General features: G+C 44.6%; 2 protein-coding genes across 2 annotated transcripts; both read left to right on the forward strand.

Annotated features, from left to right (window-relative positions):
* The first annotated feature begins 332 nt into the window (after positions 1-332).
* On the forward strand, positions 333-15,865 carry LOC125430185 (putative olfactory receptor 2B8). Its single transcript, XM_048492011.1, has 3 exons — positions 333-356; positions 5,547-6,456; positions 15,846-15,865. Exons 1-3 carry the CDS (start codon positions 333-335, stop codon positions 15,863-15,865), a joined length of 954 nt encoding a protein of 317 aa, XP_048347968.1.
* On the forward strand, positions 15,713-24,892 carry LOC125430179 (carbohydrate sulfotransferase 5-like). The gene is made up of 2 exons (XM_048492002.1): positions 15,713-15,806; positions 23,311-24,892. The coding sequence occupies exon 2, from the start codon at positions 23,320-23,322 to the stop codon at positions 24,451-24,453; it is 1,134 nt and encodes a 377-aa protein (XP_048347959.1). The 5' UTR covers positions 15,713-15,806; positions 23,311-23,319; the 3' UTR covers positions 24,454-24,892.
* The last annotated feature ends 1,595 nt before the right edge of the window (positions 24,893-26,487 follow it).

Consider the following 26,487-nt stretch of genomic DNA (forward strand, 5'->3'; position numbering starts at 1 on the left):
ACCTTGAGCTCACTTCTTCAGTTGCATGGGGTCTCTCACAATTTTGAAATATTAGTTAAGAATCTTGGTAAAGAGAGCCAGAATGTGGGAGGAGGTTAATTAATCTCCCATCCACAGCTTTTACATTCCCTTCTTCTCTGCTCCCCCCACCACTGGGGAGGAGGGGGATTCAGATTACAGGTCCATTGGCAGCCTAGGCTCACATGACCAGCCCTTGCCAGTTCCAGTAAATTCTCTTGATTTTCATTTTATCTTGATTTTCAGTTTATCCACACAGCAACAGCTTTGTCAGATATGTGACCAAACTAGTCACCCAGAAAGCTTTGTTAGACATGTGGTCCAAGGTCATTCAGAAAGTTTTTGTGTCAGAGAAGGCATAAAGTGGTGGTGAACCTATGGCATGCATGCCAGAGGTGGCACTCAGAGCCCTCTGTGGGCACAGAAAAATCACCCCCCCCCCCACACACATCTAGACTGGGCTGGGCCACTGGGCACGACGTGCTTGTACAACAGCGAGCAGGGAGGACTCGGCTGGTGGGCCTGCTGCCTGTGCTCCGGGTGGCTGCTGCCCAAGGGGGGGGGGGCAGAGGCAGAAGAGGCGGAGATGCTAGAGAGGTGTAGAGTGGCGCGCAGGACCTGCTGGAGGCTGGAGCAGGCTGGCTGCTGCTGCTCGAGGGGCTGAACAAACAAAACGTGTGCCTTTCCAAACACCGGGGAAATGCTCAGACCCAAGTTTTTTGCCGATCGCCTGGGCAGATCCCTGTTCTTTGTTTAATCCCTGTTCTTTGTTTAAAATATAGTCCAGAGAAAGAAGAGATATACCATAACTGCTAGGAGCAGTTTTAATATTTTAAAAGAATGATGCCTTCTAAGGAAGTACTGGTGATGTTCTCAAACACCCAATACATCATTGTCCTCTGATCTCACACTGTAATTTCTTATTTGGAGCGTACAGGGACTCAGCAGGTATAGAACTGACAGGGACATTTACCAATCAGCAGTTTTGGTTTTCAGCAGCCAAGAGAATTGCTTCAGCATGCTGACTTTCCCAAATGTTAGAGGATACCTCACTGGCTTGGGGTGGGGGAGGAGGACTTTTGTTGCAGCTTATATAAGCAAAGTGGCCTATGGTTGCACACTGTGTTGTTCTCTATTAGGTTGACCTTGCTAGACACAGGACAAATAATTTACTTGCATTCACTGGCAGGCAACGGTGCACACTAGCAACTCAGAATGCCTGCCTTTTTTTTTATAAAGAAAAACTGTGCATGTGCAAAGCCTGCCAGTACAAACAAGTTGTTAGCCATCAGTGAAGTTGTTGGCACATAAGGTTAGGATTTTTTTAAAGCACAACATTCATTATGACTGATTTAACTAATTTGGGACTGATTAAATGATCTAAGGCTGCATTTACATTGAGTCCTGATTTTCTCTGCATGAAGCACCTGTCGTACCCCCAGCAAGAGTTTTGATTGGCTATTCATCGTGAAGAACTATTGCACTATTGTGCAATAATATTCTAATGCACAGAAGAAACCCAATGAAAAGCCATCAGTGGTCAATGAGCAGATGAACAGTCCATTGACAAATCATCTCTGGTTTTCCACTGGCAAACAGTATGTCAGCCCAGCCAAGAGGTCTCAGAGCATCCCTAATATGTAGATAAAATCTATAAATAGTGTTCATAGTATTTAAATTACCTGTGCTCTTAGTAGAACATATACCTGGATTTTACAGGCCTAGACTAAAATCACAATTCATAAATGAGAGTTAATGCTGATAATAGAAAATTCACTGTTTCAATTAACCCAAAGTATTGCTTTGGTGTCAATTGTTCACACTACCTTCTGTTCTCTATTCTTTCTGTTCCCTGTTCATTGTTCCTGACTTTTACAGAGAATGACCAGTGATGTATCATGGAAGCACTGCAACCAAAGCTACTGAGGGGAATTCATCTTATTAGGAATGGCTAAGCACCCTTGCTTGGAGCTGTTCTGGCTCTCATCAGCAAGCAAGATTAGTCCCATTGCAAAATTTGCTGCTTTCCACTCCATTGTGAAAACAGTCCACTTATTCATACCCTCTATTAGGGATGTGCCCTCAAAGGCTGATTTTGCACACCAAAATTGTCCCTCTGTTGGCACGGGGAATGCCCTGATGCAATTGGGAGTTTTGATCAGCCCTTGGTGCTGCAGCATGGCAATGGCTTTGCTCTGCAAATAACCTGAACTGCAAAGGTTGAGGTCCTTTTGAAGTGCCCCTTTGTTGCTCCGGAGGCTTCAACTGGCATTCAAAACTACTCCGTAGCAAAAATGAGGTCACTTTTCCCGCCTCGCTGCTCTGGCCCGCCCCACCAATGGACAAGTGCTGAGAAGGGGTGCCCTCCCACACACACCCTTGCAATGAAAAAAAACCTTAGTTTTTAGAAAGGAGGGAGAAACCTTGGGCAGAAAAGCGGCGTCTGCAGGTGCTGCGAACGGGAGGGCTACACAGGAGAGCAAGGATTTTAGATTTATATTTTAGACAGAGGGGGTGGAGGACGGTGATCCCATTGCACACGCGAGGATTTTCAATGGGGGGGGGAGGCAAGGGCACCAATTCTCAGTGCCTGTTTTGTGTTCAGAGACACGTAAAACTAAAATAGTGAAAGTGAGTGGGAGGAATCGGGAAAGATTCAGCCAATCCAAATACAGGAAACAGAGGCTGCTCACACATGTGTGAAAGAGACAATGGAAGAGCTCACAGTGTTTAAGCGGTGCTTATGGAAAAGCCCCAGGCTTGTGGGGTACCATTCAGGGCTTCCTGCACCAGCCAGACTCGAGCAAAGGAAGGAGCCAGGCAGCAGTGGGGAACTACAAGCAGGGTGAGAAGCTCTGCAGCAAGCTAAGCCACAGAGCACTTAGAAAGTGAAAAATCAGCCAAACATTCACTGATCAAAAAGCAACCAAAAACAAACCATCTTTTAATATCAGTATCATGTAACCTCCTTAGTATTCTTTAGCTGAAAAAAAGCCCCTGTTTATTTAAAATGTAGTCCAGAGAAAGAGGAGAGATACCATAATTAGCTAGGAGTAGTTTTAATATATTAAAAGGATGATACCTTCCAACAAGGACGTAGGTAAGTTGGGGGTTCTCGGGCTCAACCCCCCATTACATGTCTGAAGCTCTACCCTTCATTTGTGTTTTTTAAATTTTTCAGTGTTTTTTGGTTTTTGGCATGCAGGGGGTGCAGTTTTTAGGCTAGCAGCACCAAAATTTCAGGGATTTGTTGGGAGACTCTCCTGATGACACTACCCAGGGTTGGTGAGTTTTGGTTCAGGGAGTCCAACGTTATGGACTCCCAAAGTGGGTGCCCCCATTGTTTCCAATTGGAGCTAATAGAAGATGGGGGCTACACCTTTGAGGGTCCATAACTTTGGACACCCTGAACCAAACTTCACCAAACCTGGGAGGTATCATAAGGATAGTCTCTTACTAATACCACCTAGGTTTTGTGAAGTTTGGTCCAGGGGGTCCAAAGCTATGGGCTCCCAAAAGGGGTGCCCCATCCCCCATTGTTTCCAATGAGAGCTAATAGAAGATGGGACTACACATTTGATGGTCTATAACTTTGGACCCCCTGAACCAAACTTCACCAAACCTGGGTGGTATCATTAGGAGAGTCTCCTAAAGAAACCCTGAAAGTTTGGTGCTGCTAGCTTTACAATTTCACTCTCCAAATTTCCCCAGATTCTCCTTTTAAATCCACCCCCTTCAGCATGGATTTAAAGGGAGAATCTGAGGTCCCCAGTTTAAACATTGAAAGTGATGCTGTTTCAGGGTGGGGGATAATCCACCCCAAAACAGCATCACTTTCAATGTTGTTTTAACTGGGGACCCCAGATTCTCCCTTTAAGGTAGATTTAAAAGGAGAATTTGGGCTCTCTAGTTTAAACACCATTGAAAGTGATGCTGTTTGGGGTGGATTCCAGCATCACAGCGGCCGCCCATAGGGGGGGGGGCAGTGGCACAAAACTCAGATTTTTGCACTGGACTCCATTTTCCCTAGCTAAGCCTCTGCCCAGGGGGGAGGGCAGAAGGGGCTGCCGGCTGCTGGTGGGGAGGCCAGCTGGTGGGGGGGCGGGGGAGGGCGGGGCAGGGGAGTCTGCCGTCCCTGGCCTCGGAGAGCTGCCTTTATAAGCACTGAGGCCAGGAGCGGGGCTTCGGGAAGTGTGGCCACGCCCCCAGGGGTGGGTGGGGGGTCTGGTCCCACCCCCTGAACCCCCCCCCCGATAAAAAATCTATACCTATGTCTCTGCCTTCCAAGAAAAGTACTTGGAGGGACTCAGCAGGTGTAGAACTGAGATGTTTACCAATCAGTAGAGTTATGGGTCTTGGCAGCCAACAGAATTGTTTTACTGTGCTGACTTTCCCAAATGCTGGTGGCTAACACACTGGCTTGGGGTTGGGGAGAAGGACTTTTGTTATAGCTTATCTAAGCAAAGTGGCCCATTTTTGCACGTTGCTCTGTTCTCTTTTGGGTTGTTCTTGCTAGACACAAAGCAAATGTTTACTTGGCTTCATTGGCAGGCAGTGGTGCACACTAAGAGCTCAGAATGCCTGCCTAACAACTTTGCTTTTTTTATTATAAAGAAAAACTGAGCACGTGCAAAGCCTGCCAGTGCAAACAAGTTGTTAGCCATTACTGAAGTAGTTAACACAAAAGTTAACACAAAAAATCGCGTGCCGGCCCAAGGAGGGCTTGGCCCTTTAAAGTCTCGGGCTACCCTCCCCTTTCCTGACGTGGCCGGTGGCCACCGGCACACTGGCGCTTGCCCTGGCCCAACCTGGTCATTCACCCGTTTTCACCCTTGTTGAGGCCGGAACTGGGAAACTCCGCCTTGCCCACCCCGCTTGGCAACTTCGGCCCATGGTGATTCACAGCTGTCTTTTGTTAGCCATTACTGAAGTAGTTAACCCAAAAGGTTGGGATTTTTTTTAAGTACAACATTCATTATGACTGATTTAACTAATTTGGGACTGATTAAATGATCTAAGACTGCACCTACACTGGATCCTGATTTTCCCTGCATTATGCACCTGCCGTGCTACCAGCAGGAGTTTTGATTGTTTTTTAATCATGAAGAACTATTGTACTATTGTGCAATAATATCCTACTACACTGAAGCAACTCAATGAAAAGCCATCAGTGGTTAATGAGTTGATGAACAGTCCATTGACAAATCATCTCTGGTTTTCCACTGGCAAACAGGATGTCAGCCCAGCCAAGAGTTCTTAGAGCATCTCTAATTAATATGTAAACAAAATCTATAAATACTATTTATAATATTTACCTGTTCACTTGTTAGAACGTAGACCTGGATTTTACAGACCTAGGCTGAAATTCATAAATGAGAGTTAAAAGGTGACAATAGAAAATTCACTATCTGAAGTGAATTATTGCTTCATTGCCCTGAATTATTGCCCTGAATTGTTTACACTAGCTTCTGTCCCCTGTTCATTCTGTCCCCTATTTACAGAGGATGAACAGTGATGTATCATGGAAGCACCATAACAAAAGCTACTCAGGAGAGTTCATCTTATTGGGAGTTTCTGATCACCCTCGCTTGGAGTTGTTGCTCTCTTCAGTCGTCTTGATTGGCTATGTAATGACCTTGCTTGGAAACACAACCATCATTATAGCGTCATGCCTGGATCCCCGTCTCCAAACCCCCATGTATTTCTTCCTCAGTAACCTATCCTTTCTTGACCTCTGTTACACAACCAGTCTTGGCCCCCAAATGCTGGTGAATTTCTGGACAAAAAGAAAGACCATCAGCTATGTCGCCTGTGCAGTCCAGTTGTACGTCTCTCTTGGTCTGGGCTCAACAGAGTGTGTTCTTTTGGCAGCCATGGCTTATGACCGCTATGCAGCAATCTGCCAGCCCCTGCGCTACACCACCATCATGAGCCATTCCGTATGTTCCAAAATGGCTGGTTTCTCCTGGGTGGTTGGCTTCAGCAACTCACTAGTGCAGTCCGCAATGACTCTGAGTCTCCCATTGTGTGGACACAACAAAATTGATCATTTTTTCTGTGAAGTACCGACACTGCTCAGACTGTCCTGTGTGGACACATCTGTCAATGAGGCTGAGCTCTTGGTTTCTAGTGTGGTCATCCTCCTTATCCCTCTGAGCCTAATCATAATATCTTATTGCTACATCGCAATAGCAATACTGAGGATCCATTCAGTCGAAGGCAGGCGTAAGGCTTTCAACACCTGCGCCTCCCACTTCACTGTGGTGTCTCTTTTCTATGGTTCAGCCATTTTTAGTTATCTCCAGCCCCCTTCTAATTACTCCCATGACCAAGGCAAGATGATGTCTCTGTTCTATACCATGGTGGCTCCAATGCTTAATCCTTTAATCTACACACTGAGGAACAAGGAATTCCACAGAGCTGTAAAAAGAGTAATGAGTAGGGAACCAAGATCTTAGTCAAGTGATTTCAAAATTCATTTCTAGATGGTCAGTAGTATCTCTTAACAAATAATGCATAATAAATAAATTACAACAATGATTTCTAACTCCCCTTTTCAAATTAATTTCTCGAAGCAACTTTCATCAAAGTAAATAATCAATGTCATCTCTCAAATGAACTCAGTAACCTGCAAAATAAATCAAAATATTATTATATAAATCAGATAACCCCACACTAATAAAGGCATAGGTAAAGTATAACCATGGTAAGGAACCAGAATCAAGGGAACTTACCAAGAGCAGCTTGACCGGAGGAAGAATTCAATATAAATATGAGGTTTTTCTGCTAGGGCCTAAACATAGCACTCATGGTGCCCGGGGAAACTCTCAGGGAAAGAGTGATTCCATTACATAGCATTACCACAGAAAACAGCACCAGACTATAATAAGAGATCAGATGAATTATATCCATGGTAAGGAACCCAAGTAAGCAGACCTTGCTGGGACAAACTCAACCAGATGAAGAATACAATCAAAAGTGCTTTTCAGGGGCCTGAGGTACTATCATTCCAGACTCCTGGTCTTGCTCTACCTTGCCTTCATTGCGGGGGGGGGGGGGTGAACCAGAGAAGGGCCTCTGAAAAATATCATAATTGTACTTGTGACATGATTATTTGGCTACTAAAAGCATTCCCAATGAGTTCCACAGGTGAGCAAATATTGGTACTTTGTTCTTCTGTCATCAGATCAGATGTGCTCATCATATACAGCAGCAGCCGCCTCCTTCGGCCCCCTAGGGTGGCAGCAAGGGTCTGTGGCAGAGTCCCTTGACTGGCACCCTATAGGAAACCTACGAGAGTCCACTGTTGAACAAGAACTACGTGGCAGTTACAGAACTCATATAACCCATATGAGTTTCCAATCAAGGGGATAGAGTTATCTGTGAGTTTTCCCTTGGTTACTGTATATTGTTTAGTTAGTTGTGAAACTGTATATTGTAGATTGTCAGTATTAGTACTAGATTTGGATTTTGTATTAGGCTCAGCTTTGTAAGGTTAGGAGCGTGGATTAGTGTTAGTGGCTAGGTTGGGTTATATTTCTTTTGTACTAGTGCTATTGCTAACCTGTTAAGTGTGGAAGAAATTAGTTTGGAGGAAGGAAGTTGTTCGCCATCTGTAAGTGCTTCTGGTATTTGATTTTTGTGTTTTCGGTTTCAAATGTATAGAGTTGTTTGTATTCCATCGTATTTTAGTAATGCTTAAAATTATTATGTATTTTGCTGATATTTAATTGTTTAATATACCTTGCTATTTTGTATGTTATATTGCTTGATACAGCAATTCCTATATTTTGATTTATGATTGTTGATGTTTCCTATTCTATATTGTTATTGCTTTTTGCTGTTGCTCTTTTTGTTCGCTGCCCTGAGCCCTTCAGGGAAAGGCCGGATATCAATTAAATATGAAATGAAATATGAAATACATAATAAAGAGTATACATGGGCCCATGTTTTCAACTGATCATGTGCCCTCTCATTTGCAAGCAAAGTGGGGAGGGGGCTCTATTGTTCACAGGAAATGTGCTCCACCCATGCACTGACAAAGCTGGCAACCTAAAGCTTTCATGTAAAGGTCCATTTCAGATGACCAGTGGAAAATAATCCTTCCTTTTTTCCTGCTGCCTTCAACTTATCCTAGCATTATTGTCTTCTCCAGTGATTCTTGTCTTCTCATGTGACCAAAGTATGATAGCCTCAGTTTAGTCATTTTAGCTTCTAGGGACAGTTCAGAATTGATTTGATCTAGAACCCAGTTTTGAGGGGAGGGGGGTTGGCAGTCCACGATATCTGTAACACGCTTCCAACACCACATTTCAAAGGAATCTAATTTCTTCCCGTCAGCTTTCTTCATTGTCCAGCTTTCACACCCATGCATAGTAATAGGGAATACTACAACGTGAATTCACTTAATCTTGGTTACCAGTGACACACCTCAGTCCTTTCTGCACAGCACAAATAAAACATCTTCCAGATGTTTTTAAAAGATCCGTTTTGGCTTTTTTTGTCTGCACAGCACGAACAAATAAAGCAGTGAAAGGGAAAGTGTTTTATTTTTCCCACCTCCTCCCTCCCAGCTCTCATTTTTGGTTTCTCCGCAGCTCACACCTGCCATTTTCTGACCGCTTCAGGATGCTCTGTGTTGCTGCCGTTTGCAGAATGTTCCCATGGAGTTTCCTCTGCTGACAACTCATCCACATGTCCTTTCAGTGTATAAAGTGCATTAATAAAGTTTCCTGGCGATCCCGTGCAGATATTGTTTTTCTTCTTTTTCCGTTTTGTAGGGATGAGCCCCGCAAACCCAGCAGAACCTCAGAAAGAGCGCAAGGAATGCCTGTGCCATCTGTGTCCTTCTGGGCGCACACACTCACCTGTCCCCCAGGCCCCCATGAGTCACAGGTCATGAGATGCCTGACTCACGGTCACCAGATGTCCCAGACAAAGGGACAAAGGGGCGCTTGCCCCCAGGTATGGATTAGACCCAGACGTGAACGTTTCCTCCCGCACGTAGGCCACCCCATGATGTCATTGCTATACTGTATTCTCCCGCTCACCCGCTCTCCCGCCTCCCGGTCCGCCCCTATTGCTGCCCCTATTGTAAACCCTAATAAAAGGTGCCAGGGACTAGCGCACAGTAGAGTTGCCGGATCCACGGATCACGCTTCCTGCTGCTGGCTCTCTCCACCGGATGATATCACCGCGTCTCGCCTCTTCCTTGCGACCCCCGCGGGCCGACTACACGTTTTACATGAGGTATCTTTGAAGCTACGACGTCACGATAGAATCAACCTGAAAAAAAACCCTAACTTTATTGATGCACTTCATACACTGAAAGGATGTGAAGATGAGCTGCAAGCAGAGGCAACTCCGTGGGGATATTTTGCAAATGGCAGGAGCATGGAGGCTCCTGAAGAGGGCAGAAAATGGTGGGTGCAAGCTGTAGAGAAACCAAAAGTGAGAGCTTTAGGCAGTGGTGGGATTCAAAAAAATTTAACAACCGGTTCTGGTGGTGGGATTCAAATAATTTAACAACTGGTTGGTTACAAGCACCATTTTAACAACCGGTTCTGCCAAAGTGGTGCGAACCTGCTGAATCCCATCACTGGCTTTAGGCTCAGGCAGGGAAAATTGTTGTTCTGCACAGCCAAGAGTAAACTTCTTGAAGCCATCTTGGGGGGAAAAATCATTAATTTAGCATTTTCTGAAAAACTCGGGTTCAGCAGGAATAAAACATCCTGAAGTCATGTCGGGGGAGGCATTTTTAATTCCCTCTTGTGTCCTTTTCCCAACTTCAAATGATTCCTCAGAGCCACTATTTGTCCTGTTGGCAACAAACCAACCTGTACATTTTACAGAGGATTGACTGTTTGCGGCTGGGAAATTGGCAAGAGTAGAAGTCACTGTTATCTATGCAAGTTGTATGCCTGGCCTTAACCAGTGCACTTGCTCAAATCCCATAGGATAGGAGCACTGAGCCTGTTTGTACAGAAGCACAAACTTAGACTAATAATAATGAGGACAAAGGAGGTGAATTTTAATCTTTATGGAACATATAGAATAAGAGAGGAAAAGCCAGGAAGAGCAGGAAGACGGAAAGGCACACTACCTAGAAAACCCACAAACCCACAAAAGACAGGATGTTGTTGGCAACTTTTAATTGGGTGCCATGGAGATCTTCTCCATCTTGGCCTGCAGTACTGATCTGCTAGTTCGTATTTTTCCTCTTTCTCTTTTTTATATATATATATATATAATTTTCTCAACATATATAAGAACAAAAAATAAAAAACAAACCCTTTCGCACCCCACCACGTCAATACAAAATGAGAACATGAAATACAAGAGAGAGAGAGAGAGAGAGAGAGAGAGAAATAACCAAATAATGACTTCCCACTGTCTCATTGAATTCGAATCTATTCTAGACTCGTGCATCTAATTAAAATTAAAAAATGTATTGTCAAAGACTTTCACGGCCAGATTCAACTGGTTATGGTTGGTTTTCTGGGCTGTGTGGCCGTGGTCTGGTGGATCTTGTTCCTAACGTTTCGCCTGTATCTGTGGCTGGCATCTGCAGAGGTGTATCACAGAGGGAAGTCTGTTACACACTGTGTCTAGTGAGAAGGGAATGTTTAGTGTTGCAGGAGACTGGGCAGGCAGAGACATGGGACTGCTGGATGATGGCATGATATCAGCTCCAGAGCAAACCCAGACGTGATGCCAGTGTAGCAATGCAGCACTCTAGAATTCACCACTGGGGTTTTACCGTAGTTTCCAGCATATTGTACATTGACACAATGGTATCACTTCTGGGTTCACCCCAGAGGCGGAGCAAGGGGAAACTGCGCCCAGGGCGTGCACGCCCTTCACCCCTGCCACAGCACCGCCCACCCCAGAATGCTCCTGGAATGTCCCTGGAACGCCCCGGAACACCCCCACCACGGCTCCACCTGGGGCGCTGCACCCCACCCCGTTGGCATTGCGCCACTGGTTCACCCTAAAAGTGATGTCACACAGCTGTTCTGTTCGTCATTTTTGGGAGCATTTTTCCCCTCACCGCCCACCAAACAGTGGTAGAGGCTGCTGCTAGTCAGCCTTACTCCCAAAGAGGAAAGGAGGGAGAAAGTATCAGCTGTGCACCTTGGCCAGGCCTGTTTGAAGGTATTTGATTAAAAGAGGTACTTATTAGCAGAGATGCAGAAGCAGCATCCAGTAGAAAAGAAGAGAGCCGTAGATACTTTGAGTTGCTTTATATAAAAGTTTAATAAAATAAAGGGTAGGGTTACATGGAATAAACAAATAAATGTTGCATTGCTCTGTTACATATTTGCACTACTAACTATACACTTAAGACTACATCTTGCTCTTTCTTCCTACTTCTCTCTGTCTGACCAATAGCTAATCAGTAGGTCAGCTCATTACAATATCACCTGAGCATCCTCTTTACATACAAATAGTTAACCCTTTCATGACTGAGTTGTGACAGAGGTCAATTCCCCACTGAGGATTAGATGCGTGCTTGTCACACAAAATATCCAGGTTTCCAGCAGAACTCCCCACTGCACCAGCACCAAACATGCTTTCATTCCATTTCTGGCGTTCCCCCCGCCCCAGCACGTGTTATTTTAGAACCTGGAAGAAAGTAGACCTTTTCAAAAAAAAACATGTGGGCAATTTGGAGCGGTGGGGAAGTTTTGGGGGTAAATCCGGATTCGTTTTGCCCACCACTGGTAGTGACGTGGAGCCTCCCATCCAATGAGAATGCAGTGGGCTGTGCGCTATCCACGCGCAGCCTTTTTTTTATTTCGCAGACCGGAGATCCACATGGATATGAAGCAACATATCCATGTTTTAACTGATTGACTGAGTAAAAGGCAACACAAAGCAGTGCTACATGTTGTATCCATGTGGATGTAGTGTGGTGAGAACCGCAAAGGATTGCGAAGAGCTCCAAGCGGACCTTAATAAATTAGGTGATTGGGCTAAGAAATGGCAAATGCAGTTCAATGTAGCAAAATGTAAAGTGATCCACATAGGGGCAAAAAATCCAAACTTCACATACACGCTACAGGGGTCAGTGCTATCAGTCACAGACCAAGAAAGGGATTTGGGCGTCTTAGTTGATAGTTCCATGGGAATGTCAACTCAATGCATGGCAGCTGTGAAAAAGGCAAACTCTATGCTGGGGATAATTAGGAAAGAAATTGAGAATAAAACTGCAAGGATTGTCATGGCCTTATATAAAGCAGTGGTGCGACCGCACTTGGAGTACTGTGTTCAGTTCTGGTTGCCACATCTCAAAAAGGATATTGAAGAGATAGAAAAAGTGCAGAGAAGGGCAACGAGGATGATTGAGGGACTGGAGCATCTTCCTTATGAGGAGAGGCTGCAGCGTTTGGGACTCTTTAGTTTGGAGAGGAGACGTCTGAGGGGGGTTATGACTGAAGTCCATAAAATTATGCATAGGGTAGAAAATGTTGACAGAGAGAAATTTTTCTCTCTTTCTCACAATACTAGAACCATCCATTGAAAATGCTGGGGGGAAGAATAAGGACTAATAAAAGGAAACACTTCTTCACGCAACGTGTGATTGGTGTTTGGAATATGCTGCCACAGGAGGTGGTGATGGCCACTAACCTGGATAGCTTTAAAAGGGGCTTGGACAGATTTATGGAGGAGAAGTCGATTTATGGCTACCAATCTTGATCCTCTTTGATCTGAGATTGCAAATGCCTTAACAGTCCAGGTGCTCGGGAGCAACAGCAGCAGAAGGCCATTGCTTTCACATCCTGCATGTGAGATCCCAAAGGCACCTGGTGGGCCAATGCGAGAAGCAGAGAGCTGGACTAGATGGGCTCTGGTCTGATCCAGCTGGCTTGTTCTTATGTTCTTACTTACTTCCTGGCCGTGAAAAGCTTCAAGTGGTGTTTTCCCACACTGTACTCCTATCAGGGCAATAGGACATTGTTCTCTAGGCCTGTGGGCAATGCTAGTCATAAGTAAGATTGCAGTCTTTTAAGCTGGTCCCTGTAGAGGTCCTTTTAATATTAATGGACCTGCCACAATGATCAGGTAATGCTATTTAGCTCCATGCGATGAAAAACATAATAACCTTCTGCTACAGTATGGTTCTCAACCTTCCTAATGCCGTGACCCTTTAATACAGTTCCTTGTGTTGTGGTGACCCCCAACCCTAACATTTACCCATTTTACAGATGGAGAACACTGATGCAGAGAGTCTTAGGAGACCCCTGTGAAAGGGTCGTTCGACCCCCAAAGAGGTCCCAGCCCCCAGGTTGAGAACCACAGGGAAATGATTATTTTAAAAAAATTGCCAGCCACTTGCCAACCTAAATTGTAGCTCTCATTGAAGACTGTATGCTGAAATGTGAGATATAAATTCCATAAACAAATAAGTAGTTTTAAGGTTGGTTCTTGCTATCCAGTCTAGGTAAGATTGGTTGCAGCAATGTCCCAAGGGGCGGAATTTTGAGGATTACTGTATTGAAAGATCGCAAACTTTGATTTATCCTTGGACATCTCTTGTCTGTAGAAGAGCTGGGAGTCTGAAGAACCCAGAGCTCCACCGAAAGGCATTATTACATCCCATAATTCATTAATTGTTGCCCTGGGTCTTGTTAAAGTTTTCCAACTGGGGAACTCTACTAAAGAGGGCTTTGTGCCTTACTACAGCTGCTGTTCTTTGCCACAATGGAACTATTAAAATGTTGTCAGACTTTCAAAGTATGAAAGTCCTTGATTAGTCCCAAAGGGAGATGCAGAAAACTTTTCTTGACAGTCTCAGTAAGCATGGTGAGTTTGGAAGTTTCAGTGAGTCATGGGAGGCCCAGGGGATTCCCTAGAATTACTTCTCATCTGCTTTCCCAGGAGGATTATTGTGCTGTTAATAACTGCAGCACAGGGAGAAATTGAACTGCATAAGAATGATACACTGAGAGTATGGTTGCCAACAGGCCTGGAGAACAGAGGCATAATGAATCGGTACGGACAGTTGGAGTTCTCGAGGCATAGAGGCAAAATGAATCATCTGGTAAATGACATCCCACCAGGGTTGTACAAAGAAAACCTCAATTTTTTTTTCAGGAAACCTGGGTATTCCCAAACCCCTGTACTGGAAATATCTGGGGTCTGAAAAAAATTGGGTCTGTTAGGGTCCCGAATCCAAAAAATGGGTCCCAAACCCAAATTTTATCCCTCATCTCCCCTTCCCTTCAATTACCTTGACTCCAGTAGCAGCGGTAGCCACCTCCAACCTCCATGTGGAGCCCAGAGACAGTGCTTGTGAAGTCCTGCTCCAGCTTCAGCCTGGTCAACCAGCAGGTAAATGAGAGGGAGAGAACAGAGTTGGGAGTGGGAGGGGATTCCCCTCCAGTCATTTTTTGACGAAAAAAAATGGCAGTGGAACTAATGCGGCCTGAATCATTTGGAATCTGCTTTTTTTGGCTCCCTTAAAATCACTGACATTTTTTTTCAGAAGTGAAAAACAACAACCCCAAAATAGCAATAAGGTTTTTTCAGGGTTGTTTCTGGTTCAGCTTTGCCAAATGCACACCCCTGTTCTGAACATCAACCACATCTTCAGACTTTGGTAAAAAAATAAAAGTAGAGCTGGGTATCATCCACGTATTGGTGACATCGCAGTTCATACTCCTGATGACCTTTCCCAGTGGCTTCATGTAGATATTAAACAGCATGGGGTATAAGGCTGAACCCTGTGGCACCCTACAAGTCAGCAGCCATGGGGTGAAGCAGGAAACCCCCAGGATTATCCTCAGAGGCCTCGCCCAGATAGGATTCAAACCACCATAACATCATCATTCTCCCTGTTTAGTTCTTAATAGAGATGGTTAACCAAGGTGACTAAAATACTCTGTGTTCCAAATACTGGACTGAAGCCGGATTGACAGGGGTCCAGAAGATCTTCCAAGGATTCCAGGAGCTGAGGTCAAAGGCACAGGTGGGACTCTTGCAGAAAAAGAAGTGGCAACTGCACAAATTACTTCAGTACTCTGGAAAGCTTTTCTCATCAGGACGTTTCTCATCCGGACTTTTCAAATAAAATCTTACATCATTTCATTTAGAGCAGGGGTCTGCAACCTGCAGCTCTCCAGGTGTTCATGGACTACAATTCCCATCAGCCCTGCCACTTGGCCATGCTGGCAGGGGCTGATGGGAATTGTAGTCCATGAACATCTGGAGAGCCACAGGTTGCAGACCCCTGAAAATTTTAGAGGATGTGGGTCAGTTTACTCTTGTGCGGAGCTTGACCTTCTGTATGAATTTGTCTAATTCAATCCCCATCTGCTTTGTGTGAAGTAATTTCTTTTGCCCTGGCTTTGAACGATCCCAATGAACAAGAGTTTGTATATATTAAGTGACTGTAAGAATAAGAATGGGATTTTAAGCTCTACAGGTAGGGATAGGCCTATATATACACCCATGGAGGTATCTGCCAAGGTGTGCACAGCAGACTTCCTGCTCAACGATGCGCTCAACCATTTTGTCCCTCAGAATGCCAGAAATCCCCCCTCGTTTCTGACAGGTATTGTTGACACTGGATTTGTAGCTCTTCTAGGCTAATCTGCAGATAACTGAAGCATGGTTTTTGTTCCTACTGTGCCCTGGATTATGATTTCCCCTCAGGGCTATGCTTTAATATTCTTGAACCACCCTCTGAGCACACACACCCATACAAGACAGTGTCAGTCTCAAAGGGAAATTTCTTCCCACCTGAAGGAACCTCCTGAAAAAGAAAGAGGTGACCACAGCAGAAGGTAAAAAAATTGTTTTATTTTCTATCCTGGAGAAATAAGAGAGGGTTATAATTCTTTAAGAGGAATTTAGCAGTCATAGTCCTCTCGCCTAAGAAACTGTCTTTTAAAGCCATCTATTCTTGTGGCCATGACTATAGGCAGTGGCAGTGAATTCCACATTTTAATCACTTGTTGGATAAACAATCTATTATTATGGATCTATTATCCTTTAAGTTCATTATGTGTTTCTGAGTTTATGTTGCAAGATGGAGGGAAAAAAAGCTCTCTCTATATACACCCCTTGCATTCCTTTATAAACCTCTATTACTGTTTCCACCACACACACACACACACACCAGCCATTTCTTTTATAAACTGAAACGTTCAAGAGGCTTCAGCTTTTTTCATAGGAAAGTTGCTTCAGCTCCCTAATTCTTGATTGCTTTTTTCCAACTCGAAAATGCCTTTTTTGAGATATGACAACCAGAACTGTACATTGTATTCGAAATGAGGCTGGACCATGGATTTATACTGGGGTGTTATAATATCAGCTCTTTTGTTTAGCTTCGGGGATGGGGCGGTATACTAAATGTAATAATAATAATAATAATAATAATAATAATAATAATAATAATAATAATAATAATAATAATATCCCAGGATGAAGTTTGCCTTTTTCGCTGCTGCTACACACTATATCATCTTTTTTCATTGACCTCTCTACTTTGAGACCAAGATCTGTTTCTCTATCAGTCTCAGTAGGTTCAAACCCCATTAAAGTTAGGATTTTTTGTTCTGGTGTGCATCACAATACACTTACCTGCATCAAACTTCATTCATTCATTCATTCATTTTAATTTATTTATGTTATGGATACTCCTGACCTTTCCCTTTGGGATTCACTGTGGAATATGCAGAATAAGTCAACACAATCAACAGAATGGAACATCCAGTAAACAATGCAATAGGATTTGGATTTTTAAAAATCTGGAACTAACCAGATATCTTGATACAGAACTGAAGCAAAACATAAGTATTGAAATGAAGTGTTAAACAATGCAAAATTTGCCAAGTAGAATCCTATTTACAGCTACAGATAGTAGAAACTATATACAGTAGTACAGACAGCAGTCTCTAAACCTTTACCCAGATATCTTTTCAAACTGTTTGATACAGTACAACAGTATAATCTATTACCACATCATTGTCCACTCACCCAATCTGTGAAGATCCTGGAGCTCCTCAAAGTCAGCTTTGGTTTTCATTTTCCAGAATAATTTTGCGCCACCTGCAAACTTGATTAGCGCACTGCTCATCTCCAATTCCAGATCATTTATGAACAAATAAAATAGCACCAGCCTCAGTACCAAGTTATGTGGGACCCCCACTGCTTTCTTCCTCCGTTGTGAGAACTGTCCTACTCTCTGCTTTCTGTCATTTAACTAAGTTTTAATCTGCAAGAAGACCTGTGCTCCTCTATTCTGAGCCCTGATGGCTAAACTATGCATAATGTTTTATGGTGAGTTGGGCTGAGATCCCCCAGACCTCTTATGTTCTTCTTGCAGTCACATAGCAGGCTCAGAAAGACACATGTTTAAGTCCTTGGGAGCCCAATTATGCTTGGAACTCCAGTGTCAGGGAAGGAGAGGTATTAGTTCTTACCCCCCACTCCAGGGCAGTCTCCTGAGCCAAAAGATCCCCAGAGGGGAATTATTTGCATAATTTTGGAGCTGCACGCAAAGTAATCTGTTTAAACTGTGGAAAACTCCCTGGAGGGGAAGGCAGGAACCTCTCCTTCCCTCACTCTGGAGCTCCAAGCAGAACTAGACTCCTGTGACCTTTAAAAAAAATGCCTTTCCCCAATCCAGTTTGCCAGCAAATGAAGAAGGTACTTTAGCCCTAAGTTTACGCAGGAGTTTTTGATTGGGTACCTTATCAAAAACCCCTTGAAAGTCTAAGTATACAATATCTATTGTCTACTATGGACAATGTATACAACATCTACTGAGTCATTGTTACCAGCTCGTTCACTTTCTCACAGAAGTCCAAAAGGCTGGTGAGGCAGGACTTCCCTGGGCAGAAGCCATGCTGATTTTCCCTCAGCAGACCCTTTCTATCTTTGAATCTGTCTTTGATTTTATCTTTGATTACAGTTTCTACTACAGTCAGACATTAACCTAACTGACCTGTAATTTCCTGGTTCCATTCTGGTCCCCTGTTAAAAACTAATTTAATTTGCCACTGTCCTTTCCTTTGGTTCAGAGGCTGATTTTAGTAAAAACTGACATATACTGGTTAGGAGTAGCAATGGCGTAGGAGGTTAAGAGCTCATGTATCTAATCTGGAGGAACCGGGTTTGATTCCCCGCTCTGCCGCCTGAGCTGTGGAGGCTTGTCTGGGGAATTCAGATTAGCCTGTACACCCCCACACACGCCAGCTGGGTGACCTTGGGCTAGTCACAGCTTCTCGGAGCTCTCTCAGCCCCACCTACCTCACAGGGTGTTTGTTGGGAGGGGGGAAGGGCAAGGAGATTGTAAGCCCCTTTGAGTCTCCTGCAGGAGAGAAAGGGGGAATATAAATCCAAACTCCTCCTCCTACTCCTTCTTCTTCTTCTTCTTCTTCTTCGCAGATCATCAATTTAATATTTAATTTCCTTAAGAATCCTTGGGTGGAGACCATTTCATCTGGAGACTTGTTAGTCTAAAATTTGCCCAATAATCCTAAAGGGTCATCTCTCATCACTTCAGTTTGTCTCAGTTCTTTGGACTCCCTTCCTGAAAAGAGTGACTGTGGCATGGGTATCTGCTCCACACTTTTCACATTGAATACAGATGCAACGCATGTGTTATTATGCCACATTTCAAAGCAAAAGGTTCTGGAGACAAGGCATAGGGTCCCCTTTCTGCACTTGCCTTTCTCCATGTACAGTTGCCGGCAAACCTTAAGACAAATGTTTTGTCTCTTTAATGATAATTATATGCAGTCAGGTCATAGATGACTCATGGCAACATGTCATGGGGTTTTCAAGTCAACAGATGAGCTGAAGTGGTTTGCCTTTGTCTTTCTTCACATTGCAATCCCAGACTTCCTTGGGGGTCACTTATCCAAATATTAACCATAACCAACCCTGTTCAGCTTCTGAGCCCAGCAGAGGCGTAGCAAGGAGGGAAAGAGCCCGGTGCACTGCGTCCTCTGCCCCCGTCCCGCCCTGGAACACCCCCGCCACGCCCCCGGAACGCCCTCACCACACCACCTCGTGCATCGCGCACCCCCCCTCCCTTGGAGCTATGCTTCTGGAGCCCAGACTAGTGTGGGCTATTCAAGCTGCTCTTGCCACTCTAATAGAGGTTTAATGCGTGGAAATGGGCAGCTGAACCTTTTCATGATACGGAGCTAAGTAACATCTGGTCAGCAACATCCCATTTAAAGGGACAGGGCATATTTTTCTCCAGGCAGTTGGCAAGCATATCTCCATGGTATGCAAGCAGGTAAAGCTTCCCATAGTCTGGGGGAGTTTGAGAAAGAGACTTACACAGCAAATCGTATGACTTTTTTTTTTTCGCCTTTTCTGCCAACTGCACACTTAAAGGCTTAGCTCTTCTTCATGACAGAACAATGCTCGGGCAAAGAGGCGTTGCAGGGATGGGCACAAATTATGTTTAGTTTGGCATCTACTGAAGGGGTAAGGGAAACCCCTTCCTTAGACACTGTTTGCAAAAGGTGGTGTTGTGACAGATCTAAACACAAAGCATTCGTTTCCCGCCCCCATGCTCCTGTTGCAAGTTTCCTTAATACTGTTAATTGGGTTACCAACTTCAAGCTGAGAAATTCCTGGCTAGTTGGGGTTAGAACTAAGGGAGGGAGATATAAAATTTGATTTGATAACCTGTAATGAAGACTATAGTTCAGATAGCTTTAAGGATTAGGACCAGAGGTTTGTTGGTATAAATTATAACAGGAATAGGAATTAATATGGGACATATTTTCCAAAATTAAAACACTGTAATTTTCCAAGCAGTCTGTGAGGGCAGTTGAGTGATTTTCAGACTCATCAGGTAAAAGCTCCCATCTCGTGATGGTAGATATAACTGCCACTTCTTTAAACATTTTCTTTTCCAAGATGGTGCCAGACGTTCCAATATGTTTGAACCACAATTTGTTACTCAGACGTACCAACAGGACCAGATTTTTTCTCTCCAGTTTTGTTGGCAACCCCATTCAGGACTGACAAAATGAAGTGCTTCATTCTTCAATTAAACTGAAGAATTCGCTGCTAGTGAATGTAGCAATGACCTCTAGCACAGATGGCTTTCAAAAGGGATTTGACAGATTAATAGCGGAGAGGTCCATTAATGGCAACTAGTCAGAGGCGTATTGGGGGAAATGGCGTCTGGGGACAACACCTACTCCAGGCGCCCTCCCCGCCCTCGTGCCCCTGCCCCCCGCACATGAGGGCAGGGCTTTGGGCAGGGGCAGTTCGGACAGGCACCACAACAGCAGGCCAGCTCCTGGGCTGGCCTACTGCTACGGCACCTATCTGAGCTTCCCCCCACCTCCCTGCAGGTCACCTCCTGCCCTCCCCAGGCCCGGGGGAGGGCAGAAGCTGGTCTGAAGGGAGGGGGACAGGGCACTGCAGCAGGCAGCCCAGGAGCCGTCCCGTTTGAGTTGCCCCTGCCCCCAAGCTCCGCACCCGAGGGCCTGGGAAGGGAAGGAGGCTTCTCGGATGGGCGCCACGGCAGCAGGCCAGCTCTGCATTTAGGTGCCTCCCCCACACTGACACAGCTCTTCCGAGCCAGGTCGGTGTGTGTGTGGGGTGGGTAGGGGGGTAGGGAGTGATTTTGCACCCCCCTGCCTGTGCACCTGGGATCATTTGACCACCACCCCTGTCCTCGTGGGCGGTATGCCACTGCTAGCAATGCTGACTAAAGGGAACTGTGGCATATTGGTATCATTCCTTTAAGGACAGCTCCCAGAGGCTCTCTAGAATGGAGAGGCGTAGGTCCTGTGACCATAACTGGAGAAGTCAGCACTCTACTTGCTACAACTTAATCTGTATAAATCTAAGAGTCTAAATTATAATCACCCCCCACCAGATGACAAGCCTAGGGAAAGCTTCCTTGCTCTAGACAAGGAATCATCAGTCTGCCTCTCCCCCTTTCTCCAGCTGCTTCAATTAATTCCTGAAATTCTGGAATAAAATAGATCTTTTACCACGTTCGCCCTTGCTATGTCACTGCCTTTTAAATTTCCCCCAGAGAAGGGCTGAAGTCCCTAAAACCCATTGTTGTTTTGTGAGTCATTGGAGAAGGCAATGGGACGGATGGGGGAAGGGGTGTGTGCGCGTAAAGTGCTGTCAACTTCCAGCTGACTATGGTGACCCCAGAAAGAGGTGGTTTGCTACTGCCTTCCTCCACAAAGCCTTCCTTCGTGGTCTCCCTTTCAAGTACTGACGCTGCTTAGCTTCCTATACTCTGTTCCACAGAAACATGATAGTTTGGTCAGTTGAGGTGTAGCAATTGAGAAAGTTGCATGCCTTCCGCATTAGAATATAGTCCCGAATGAATATGAGAATTAGCGTTCATTTTTACATGCTGCCTTTGTCAAAATCATTCTTTTGTGCACAATTGAACATGGTACTTTGACACAAGAACATGTATGCCAAAATGTATTTTTACTTTCAAATGGATGTGGGGAGCAGAGCTAGGTAGGCACTAGGCTGAGGCGCAGCATTCTACAACAAAGAAGGTCCAGCAGAGGAATGTATAACCCTACTTTAATCTTTCTGTGGAACAGAGTATAGATTTGACAAGAGCGGGATATACAATTGCCTGGAATTCTAATTTTATGTTATTTGGAATACTAGAGTTATTCAAAACAAAATTCCTCCTAGTTAATTTGTTTACTCTGTCAACTGGTAAGCTGCATTTTGAAGAGAGAGACAATATCTAGGATAACAGTCCTCTCATACTGTTTAAATGTCAGTTGTTTGTTTGTTCATGGCAGGGAAGGTTTCTGTAGTTATTTTACCAACCTCTATTTTCTCTACTGTGCTTTTAAAAAATAAACATGTCTTCATGGATAAGCAATTCAATGCCATTTTAACAGTGGGGGGCAAGGGGAAACAATCCCATCTGGCTTTTTGCTTCTTCTGGAATGTTTTTAATTTTTGACTGCATTGAAACATCCAACCACTTAATTTACCCCAACTTTACCTGTGCAAAAATTACATCCAAAGCTCCCTCTCACTAAAGGCCAAAGTACACATTTTTTTGTTGAAAATCTTTGATCAGGTTCTTGAATGGGCAGCTTGAGTGGGGGTAAAGTGGACAGTATTATGAACTAGGATCTGGGGAGTCCTGGGCCTCTTCTTCATCATACTATTTCCTGCATCAAAATCCTACCCTCCTGGTTGATTTTAGGTTGGGCGCGGGTGGGAGAACAGTAAGTGAAAAGAAGATATTCATCTTTTTGCCCTGCAAAAAGGCTATAGCAGAAATGAAGGGGGGAGGGGGTCAACCACTTCTGTGGCCATTATCCGTACCCCCATCCCAAATGGCTGTGTTCAAAGGCTAATGCATATTAAGGGATCCAGTTGCTGTTCCCAGTGTAACATGTTGTTTGGCCTAACAAGAACAATAATTTTTTCTGTTTTCTCTCTACTGCAAGGCACCATTTTCAGTCCTGCTCAAATATTATACAGCATAAATTACTGACATAATTCATGTACGAAATAAGTTTATTCATAATGAGGGTGTCCCATCAGCGCAAAGCTAACTATACTTGCGTACTATTCTATTGCACTAGGGTTAAATAAATATAGCTCAAAAACTAAAGCTCATTTAGGTTAATTACTAACAGCTTGAAGCTTATACTGCTGTATAACATAATCTCCAGTAGCTCTTAGTATCATGTGATTCTCTATTCTTACTACGTGCTTAAAAGACTTACAGATTTTTTTAAAAAAGCATTACTAGACTGTGCACTATTGAATCCTGAGAAAATATACATAGGAGTCAGAAAATTAAACAGAGAACAAAATGGAACTAATGAACATTTTAATAAAACTATATAAAAGCATATAGTTTTTCGCCATATTCAGCATCCAGGCCAAAAATTTATTTGTCTTCAATTTGCAAGAGATACTTTTTAATGTCAACCCTGTTAAAGCTTCCCCAGTACTTCCTGCCAGATGTGTTAGAATTGCCAAGGACTGAACCAATGAACTTCTACATGCAAAACTTGTGTTTCATCATAGTCTGTGCAAAAAAATGCTACAGCAGAACATATTTACAATATTTTACATGTCTAAGAATATGCAGCTTGCTGTGGGTAAAGTGTAAGATGATCAGGCAAGGCAATGGCAAACCACCTGATAAACACAGTTTGCCTAGTAAACTTCATGAAGTGATATCACCCCATGGGTCAGTAATAAGCCTGTCCTAGAACAGGGACTACTTTACCTTTTAACCATACCCAGACGAATGTGTTTCTGATTCTTGTTTGTCTCCCATATGCTTCCCTTCAGCCTAGAAAGATGCTTATTAGAGTCAACACTTTCCACATTCTCACTGCCTCAGCATTTGTCCTGTTCTTCATATTCTCATCATGGAGAAGACATGAGCGGCACCAGGGAGCCTGTGCTTCCAACAAGACCCATGTGCTGATTCTCTCTACCTGGCGTTCTGGATCCACTTTGGCAGGCCAGCTGTTCAGCCAGAACTCAGAGGTCTTCTACTTGATGGAACCAGCAAAGCACGTGTGGAACCGCATGCCGTGGGGCAGCCCAGAGCTCCTCCAGGGGCCTTTGAGGGATTTGCTGCGCTCCATATTTCTCTGTGACATGACAGCCCTGTGCTCTTATATAGAACAGCCAAGCAAGGTTTACCATCTCTTCATGTGGTCCATGAGCCGGGCCTTGTGTTCTCCTCCCGCCTGTGAAGCCTTCAGTCGCTCCGACATCATAGATACAGTAAACTGTAATGCCCGTTGTGGTCACTCAGCTATAGAGAAAATTTCAGAGGCCTGCACCACTTATAGCCATGTTGTGGTTAAGACTGTACGCTTTTTCCAACTGGAAGCACTTTATCCACTCCTGACGGATCCTTCTCTCAATGTCCATGTTATACACTTGGTCAGGGACCCCCGTGCTGTATATGCTTCCCGTCAGACTATCTCCCTTTTCCCTGATGATCTCCTCATCAGCAATGCCATAAATGTAACCCCCAGCACCCAGGTTGTCATGCGCAAAGTCTGCCATAGCCAGGTTGGGATGTATCTCACAGCCATGAACCAAATGCCTCCAGCTCTGAGGAAGCGGTATCTCCTAACAAGATATGAAGATCTAGTGAGGGACCCCATCAGGAAGTTGGCAGAGTGGTACAAATTCACTGGCTTGACTTCCTCCCGTAAACTTGAGGCTTGGATTTACAACATAACTCACTGGCCCGCCAGCAACACTGATAAATCCGATGTGGATCCCGTTGGAATACAGAAAAATGCCAATATGGTATCCCAGGCTTGGAGGAAGCACCTTCACTTCCAAGATGTGAAAGAAGTACAGAACATCTGCCAACTGGCTATGAAAGTATTTGGTTATAGACAGGTGGGGTCAGAGCTGGAGCAGAGAGATTTGATGTTGGATCTTGTCCTTCCCCAAAAGAAGACTTAAATCCCAGGCAAGAGAACTGTAGCCATCTCGTGAGGGAGAGTGGAGAGGGCGAACGAGCCTTGTCCACCCACCATATTCCTTACAGAGGTGGTGTGCTGTACAAAAAGGTGGATGTGGGATGTCAAGTTTTTTTCCAGACAGTCTCCAGAAGACCAACTTCATTATGTCCCTTTCCTTATTTTCAAAATAAAGACATGTCCTCACATTTCTAAGGATTATATTTGTCTGTGTGCACTTTTTGCGCTATCTTCAGGATCAGTCCACAAATATGTTTGACTAACAACAATTCCTGCGGGAGACTTTCAAGGCAAGAGAAAGACAAAAGTGGTTGGTTAATGCTTTCCTCTGTAGAGACTTCCTTAGTGATCTCCTTCCAACTACAGACCTTGCTTAACTTCCAAGATCTGACAAGATCAGGCAACATTCTGCCACTTCCCTACCACACAAGTATGAGGTGACCAGATGGTCACCTTTGTGAACCGGGACGGGGGTAGGCGGCCGCGCGCATGCACGCGCAGTCACACTGCCTTGCGCCCTAGAAGGCAGTGCGGCAGCCTCCCAAAAATCGGGACAATGGAAACAACCCGCCGGGCGCAGGACAAATTGTTTGAATGCGGGATTGTCCCGCCAAAAGCGGGATGTCTGGTTAGCCTACACAAGTAATACATTGGAAATTTACATTCCAAAGCCAGGAGACACATGTTGGAAACTCAGTCTGGAATTGTTGCTCTGCGAACTCCCCCTGCAATCCAGTAGTTTTAAACTGAGTACCTTCTTTTGAAAACTCATCCACATTTTGGACCATTCTCTCTCCCCACTCCACACTGTGCAGTTTCTCCAGTCTGCTTTAATAAGAGTTTTCTTAAAAGATTGTATTCAAAGTGAATTTGGGGAGAGTGTTGATTGAAAACAATTTCCTCACCTCCCCATCTGCATTGGACACTACCCTGTTTCCCCGAAAATAAGACATCCCCGGAGAATAAGACGTAGTAGAGGTTTTGCTGAAGTGCTAAATATAAAGCATCCCCCGAAAGTAAGATGTAGCAAAGTTTTTGTTTGGAAGCATGCTCATCGAACAGAACACCAGAGCATGCAGCTGTGGAATGGAAAAATAAGACATCCCCTGAAAATAAGACATAGCGCATCTTTGGGAGCAAAAATTAATATAAGACACTGTCTTATTTTCGGGGAAACACGATATTTCTCTAAATGGCTGCCATTCTCTCTCTCAGTTCCATCATCAGTTGTTCTTTTGCCTTTTAAAAAAAATTTCTAGTCGGTATATATCATTATAGTTTTTAACACTGGCAATATTCATACTATTAATTAAAAACTAAAACAGTTGCCCCCCACCCCCAAAAGCCTGCTACAGCAGTGGTGGGATCCAAAAATTTTAGTAACAGGTTCCCATGGTGGTGGGATTCAAACTGTGGCGTAGCGCCAATGGGGCTGGGCGGGGCACAACGGGGGTGTGGCCAGGCATTCCGGGGGCGGGGCATTCCTGGGCGGGGCTGTAGCAAGGACGCAGCCGCTGCACCGGTCCTTGGGCGGGAAACGAATGCACGTAGGCGCAGGCTGCCACGCACACCACGCACCTCCTGCTGCCACGCACTGCCACGCACCTCCTGTTAGACTGCTTCAAGTTCTGCGCGCTACTGCTGAGAGGAGGGGCGTAACTAAGGCAAAAATCACGTGGCAGAATCACCAATTAGTAACCCCCTCGGCACACACAAATAATTAGTAGCCTACTCTCGGGAACCTGTGAGAACCTGCTGGATCCCACCTCTGTGCTACAGGTGATAAGGGGAAAGTGTGAAGAAAATCCCTTTGTGGAGGCTGCCTTGCATGTTCACATACGATATTTCTCAGGAACAATAAACGGCCTTTTAAAAAATTAAGGCGGCAAACAATCACTTGAACCCAGAAGCATTAGGGGGCAGGCAAAATGGTGGCTGAGCTCAGAGGAAGCCACCTCCTCACATGAGGAAATGAGAGGAAGAGACCTCCGTTGCGAAGCGCACCGCTGCACCAAAA

This window comes from Sphaerodactylus townsendi, linkage group LG03 (genome assembly GCF_021028975.2).
Source record: "Sphaerodactylus townsendi isolate TG3544 linkage group LG03, MPM_Stown_v2.3, whole genome shotgun sequence".
Classification (NCBI taxonomy): domain Eukaryota; kingdom Metazoa; phylum Chordata; class Lepidosauria; order Squamata; family Sphaerodactylidae; genus Sphaerodactylus; species Sphaerodactylus townsendi.